This window comes from Uranotaenia lowii, chromosome 3 (assembly GCF_029784155.1).
Source record: "Uranotaenia lowii strain MFRU-FL chromosome 3, ASM2978415v1, whole genome shotgun sequence".
Taxonomy (NCBI): domain Eukaryota; kingdom Metazoa; phylum Arthropoda; class Insecta; order Diptera; family Culicidae; genus Uranotaenia; species Uranotaenia lowii.
In genome coordinates this window covers 119,771,442-119,777,158 of record NC_073693.1, presented here as the reverse complement: position 1 = coordinate 119,777,158, position 5,717 = coordinate 119,771,442, and the positions used below count along the sequence as shown (strand labels likewise).

General features: G+C 47.8%; 1 protein-coding gene across 1 annotated transcript; it reads right to left on the bottom strand.

The window, feature by feature from the left end:
• Nucleotides 1-739: 739 nt before the first annotated feature.
• Nucleotides 740-4,954, bottom strand: LOC129752558 (uncharacterized). Its single transcript, XM_055748332.1, has 2 exons — nt 4,734-4,954; nt 740-3,728 (listed from the first exon to the last, which is right to left on the bottom strand). The coding sequence occupies exons 1-2, from the start codon at nt 4,952-4,954 to the stop codon at nt 740-742; spliced, it is 3,210 nt and encodes a 1,069-aa protein (XP_055604307.1).
• Nucleotides 4,955-5,717: the final 763 nt, after the last annotated feature.

The window sequence follows — 5,717 nt, the reverse complement described above, 5'->3', positions numbered from 1 at the left end:
AAATCGTCATCGGGCACTGCCTTAAGCGCCGATTGCACGAGAAAATGACCAGGGGTGAGGGGCTCTACGTCGGTGGGATCGTCACTCAAAGGGGTGATAGGGCGAGAGTTGAGACAGCCTTCGATCTGCACCAAAAGCGTCTCCATTTCATCGAAGGGCAGTAAGTGGTTTCCCAAAACACGGACGAAATGCTTCTGGGCCGAGTTGATCGCTGCCTCCCATAAACCTCCGAATTGAGATCCCCTCGGTGGATTGAAATGCCATTGGATCCCATTCTCGGAGCATTCCTTGGCTAGATGACTCTTGTAGTCGTTGCTTCGGAGGAACCTACGTAGCTCGTTTGCCGCACCAACAAAGTTGCGACCGTTGTCCGTGTAAACACGGGCACACAGACCACGACGGCTCACAAATCGTCGGAACGCTTGGAGAAATTTGGCTGTAGTGAGGTCCACCACAAGTTCAAGGTGGACGGACTTCGTTGAAAAACAGACAAACACAGCCACGTATGCCTTGCCTGGAGCATCTCTTCGGTGTCGTGGTTTGATTTGAATCGGTCCCCAATAGTCGATACCAATAACAGAGAACGGCCGTGTGGGAGAAACTCTAGATGCTGGTAACTCGGCCATCAGCTGTTCGATCAGCTGGGGTCGCGCTCTCACACAGGCAATACATTGGTGGACAACTCTCCGAGCGGCTGATCTCACACCCAAAATCCAGTACTTGAGCCGGACCATGTTTATCAACAGCTGGGGAGATGCATGCAGTAGACGATGATGATAAGAGCGGAGCAAAATAACGGTGAAGGGGTGAGATCCTGGGGAATTATCTGGTGTTTTGATTCGTACGGTTGCGCTGATCGATCAATTCTCCCACCGATTCTTATGACGTCATGACGCTGGCTAAGTATTGGGTAGAACCACTTCAGCTTCGAAGAACTCGATACCGGCTCGCCTTTTTTCAACCTTCTCCACTCGTCGGGGAAATGCTGCTGTTGGATAAGTCGGACAATCGTGTGCTCTGCTGTTTTCAGTTCGTCGGTCGTGAGCCACTGGAACCTGCGCTCGCTCTGTGGCAGGCGGAAATTCGTGCTGAGCCGCAACGCATATGCGGTGAAGCGTAGAAGCGCATGAAAATTTTCAAATTGTTTCAGGAGGTCATCAATGAAGCTGGGTTCTATGTTCGCTGAAGAGGAAACGATTGCGGATTTTCTCAATTCAAAATCAGTGCTGGTAACGATATCAACGCTAGGAATTGGCCAAGAACCCTTGTCTTGGTTTAGCCAATCTGGTCCCTGCCACCATAAGGAATTCGAAAGAAGGTCCGACGGTAAACAGCCTCGGGAAATGACATCAGCTGGGTTTTCTGCGCCGGTAATGTGTTGCCATGAGCATCCTTCCGTCGCAGTCTGAATTTTGGAAACCCTATTTGCCACAAAGTTGGTCCAAGTTGATGGAATAGCCCTCAGCCAACTCAGTACCACTGTCGAATCCGTCCAAAATTTCACATTCATCTCAATGTTTATCGATAGCCGAATCTTCTCGTAAAGTTCGGCTGCCAGAAGAGCGCCACAAAGCTCTAGGCGGGGAATGCTAACTTGCTTGAGGGGGGCGATTCTCGACTTAGATGTAAGGAGAGCCACTTTAATTTTGCCTTGATTATCAACAGATCGAATATAGGCGCACGCACCATACGCTGTTTCGGATGCGTCCGAGAAAATGTGTAACTCACTCTCGACTGCCTTGCGCAGGAGAACATACCTCTCTAGCCGAACACTGTTAAGCAGGGGTAGTTGAGTATGATAGTTGACCCATTCATGTTTAAGGTAGTCGGGCAATTCTTGATCCCAATCCCAAATTGACCCATTATCGTTTTTTAACGTCCAGAGTTTTTGCATAAAAGCCTTTGCCGTAACCAAAATTGGACCCACAAGTCCCAACGGGTCGAAAAGTTGCGCAATGCAAGAAAGAGTTGCCCTTTTTGTGAGTTTAGCATCTGTCGGAGGTTTCAAATCGATACTAAATTTCAGTATATCTGTGCCCGGTTTCCAATGAAGCCCAAGTGTTTTCAGTGTCTGGTCTTGATCTAAATTTATCGACTGCTGAAGCGCCCGTCGCTCAGCAGGAATCCCATTCATGATTGCTTCGTCGTTCGAAGCCCATTTCTGCAGCGGAAAGCCAGCCTTGAGGCACATCGCTTCCAGCTGGTCTCGCAGCTCGACTGCTTCTGCCACCGTCTGTGCCCCGGAGAAGATATCGTCCATGTAGACATCCTCTCTGATAACCCTCGCTGCCTTCGGGAAACCCTCCGCCTCATCGATTGCCAGCTGTTTGAGAACCCTAGTCGCCAGAAAAGGAGCCGAAGCTGTGCCATACGTCACCGTCTTGAGCTCGTACGTCTGTATCGGTTGATCGGGAGATGAGCGCCAGAAGATTCTCTGTAGTGGGGTGTCATCGGGATGCACGAGAATTTGCCGATACATTTTTTCAATATCAGCAATCAAAACAAACGGGTACGTACGAAAGCGCATCACGATCGCTCGTAAGTCTTGCTGTATTGTGGGGCCCACCATCAGAGCATTGTTGAGCGATACACCCGTGGAAGATCGGCTTGACGCATCGAATACGCCGAATACGACCCGGACCTTGGTCGTAGTGCTGCAATCTCGGATAACGGGATGGTGAGGGAGATAGTATGCCTGTTTGGTAGTATGCTCGCACTCGGTCACTAGTTCCATGTGACCGAGCCGAATATACTCCGTCATAAACTCTCTGTATTGCTCACCTAGGGAAGGTTCCTTTTGCATTCGATTCTCTATCAACTGGAACCGACGAACAGCTGATTTGGAATTATCGCCCAGCTGATTTATGACGTCACGTTTCACTGGTAAACAAACGATGTAGCGACCCTGGGGATTGCGACTAACGGTGCGGCAGAAAAATTCTTCACACTTACTTTCTTCGGGGGAATAAGATGATGATGGGAATGCGCTTTCGTCTATCAACCAAAACTTTTCGATCTGGTTTTCCAATCGCTTAAGTGTGGCAACTTGACAAATCATTGGGGTGGTTTGTGGAATGTTTGCGTTGGATGTTGTTTTTCCCGAGACGACCCATCCGAATACGGAATTGATTACCGACGGCATTGATTCACCCAAGTAGATATGACCAGGGGGTGAAAAAAGATCGAAAAATATCTCGGCTCCCAGTACGAGATCAATAGGGTGTCGTTCATAAAAGTCGGGATCAGAGAATTGTAGGTTCTTAGGTATGGGCCATTGGGAAATGTTAACGTCAATAGTTGGGAGATCGATAGTAACTTTTGGCAGAATAAGGAATGGTAGTGTTGTTGTGTAATCTGATGTGCGGGATTTTACGATGGCATGAAACTGGAATTTAACTTTCGTCGATGAGCTGCCAATTCCTGCTATGGGAACATCAACCTTGGTTCTTCTAACCTTCATGAGATTGAACAAGCGACTGGTGGCAAAACAACATTCGCTGCCAGAATCCAGCAAGGCACGAGCTAGATGTTTGTTTCCTACGTCATCGACTACCACCACAACAGCCGTGGCTAAGATTACTCGGGATCGATCGGAGGTTGGTGAGTGGCAACTGGTGCTGGTGCTGGTGCTGGTGATCCCGGAGTGAGCTACGTTGATTCTCGGAGCAGGAGCTGAAGCTGACGATGATTGTTGTTCGGCACTGACCGGTGGTGTGTTGGCGATTGTTCTAGAGGGGTTTGAATTGGTGTGGGTATGTGTGTTGGGGCAGAGAAGCGTGTGATGTCTGGATCGGCAGTTCTTGCAGCAGTTAGCCGACGGACATTCGCGCGCATAGTGTCCTCGTCGGAAACAATTCAAACAAAGCCGGTTTCGTTTCGCGAGTGCAGTTTTTTCAATCAGTGGTAATCTTGTGAAACTGGGGCATTGGAAAAGGCTGTGGTCTTGGGGGCAAGCGATACATTTTCGCATTCTGGGCTCTGGGAATGAAGTGTGGTTGGCTGAACGGGTGTTATTGGGACGACGATAATGTGATTGTGATTGGGGTTGGGATTCATTTGGTGGCTTGGACGATAATTGTTCGAGAACATTTACTCGGCGCTGGATGAAATCGGTAAGTTCTTTAAAAGTAGTGGTTTCGGAAGCGGACGAATGTTCTTCCCAATCCCGACGGGTGATGGAATCTAAACGGCTAGCGAGAAGATGGATCAAAAGCAGGTCCCAATGTTCGGTGGCTTCTCCTAGTTGTTTTAGAATGCGTACGTTGGCTTCGAATTTTTCGACCAACGAGTGTAATTCATTGTGTGATTCTCGGCGCAATATGGGAAAATCGAAAAGGGCTTGAACGTAGGTTCGTTTCAACACACGGGAATTTTGATAATGCTGTGTAATCAAATTCCAAGCGACGGGATAATTTGTGGCGGATATTGGGATAATTTGCACAAGTTTAAGTGCTTCTCCTGATAATGATGATCGTAGGTAATAAAATTTTTGGATGCTCGATAATTCTTGCGACGAGTGGACGAGTGAAATAAATAAATCATGGAAATTGAGCCAGTTCTCAACATTTCCACAAAATACGGGCAGTTTAACGTCGGGTAATTTAACGTGCGTGTTATAGGGCTGTGTGAAATGAAATGGTGTTTGTGCTGTGGCTTGTGGGGGGCATTTTTGCAGTAGGAATCCCTTTACCCTGTAGTATGCTGTTTCAAAGGCAGTTTTTTGCTCGAGGTACTTATCTAGTGCTTCAGGTGTTTCGTCCAGGGTTTCCAATTCAGACTGGACCTTCGCGTACTCGGACCAGATTTCGACGACAGCTTCTAGTCGGACTGGTGCCTCTGCGGTGTCTCGGGGTTCTTGGAAACCATCGACGAATCTGCTGATGTTGAGGAAGGATGCTGATAAACTGCGCCGACGGGCTTTGAGGCTGCGCAGTTTTCGCTCGGTGGTCGACATGATGTGCGATGTTGGATCTAAAATGTCAGACCAAGTAGCTCGGCAAGCAACAGTGAAATTATTGGAATCCTAATTACCTTTTCAAGGCAAGGAATTTGCCTTGTATTTCAATAAATCCTGCTGCTACTGATGTGTCGTTTGGGTGTTTCTGTTGTGTTTGATGGTCGCAGCTGATTTGGGACGCTTGACCGAAGAAAGTTGATGCTGTTGATTTGTTCCAGGCACGGATGTGACTCGAATCGATCCGCGGTGCTCCGACGGAGATGAGATGATGATTGTAGCCGAGTGTGATGAAAGGTGCAACAAGAAGAGATCCGGTAGGGATGATCACGGAATGTAAGTGGATTGGAATGCTACTAACCTTCTCGACAATAGAAAATTGCCTTGTATTTCTATTTGTCGAGTTGAACTGCGTTCCTTAAGATGGCGCTTGGCGTCCGCGACTGCGATGGCGTTGGGGCTATCGGCACTGTGTACTCCAGATAGGTCTAATCCGGATCCGTTCCGGATTCAGGGCCTCATCCGGTTCGAAGGACCAAATGTCGAGGGCTCAGGGTTGCAGTGGGTGATTCCCAGACATTAATTGAGGCGGACACACTAACTCCAAATTTTCGGTAAGTTTTCTGGATTCACCTTTCTGTTCATAGGGTCCAATGATGACAAACTTTCACATACAGTTCAAACAATTTATTGCACAATATAAACACACTTTATTTTAAACTTTTAAAGACTTTAACGACTTATATGATACTTTATTTCTAAC

Bases quoted from the DNA above. Each gene is read 5' to 3' on its own strand.
- LOC129752558 (XM_055748332.1), bottom strand. From the start codon at position 4,954: ATGTCGACCACCGAGCGAAAACTGCGCAGCCTCAAAGCCCGTCGGCGC. The intron at 3,729-4,733 runs GTACCTCGAGCA...AAACCCCTCTAG, and splicing joins ACACCTGAAGCACTAGATAA to AACAATCGCCAACACACCAC.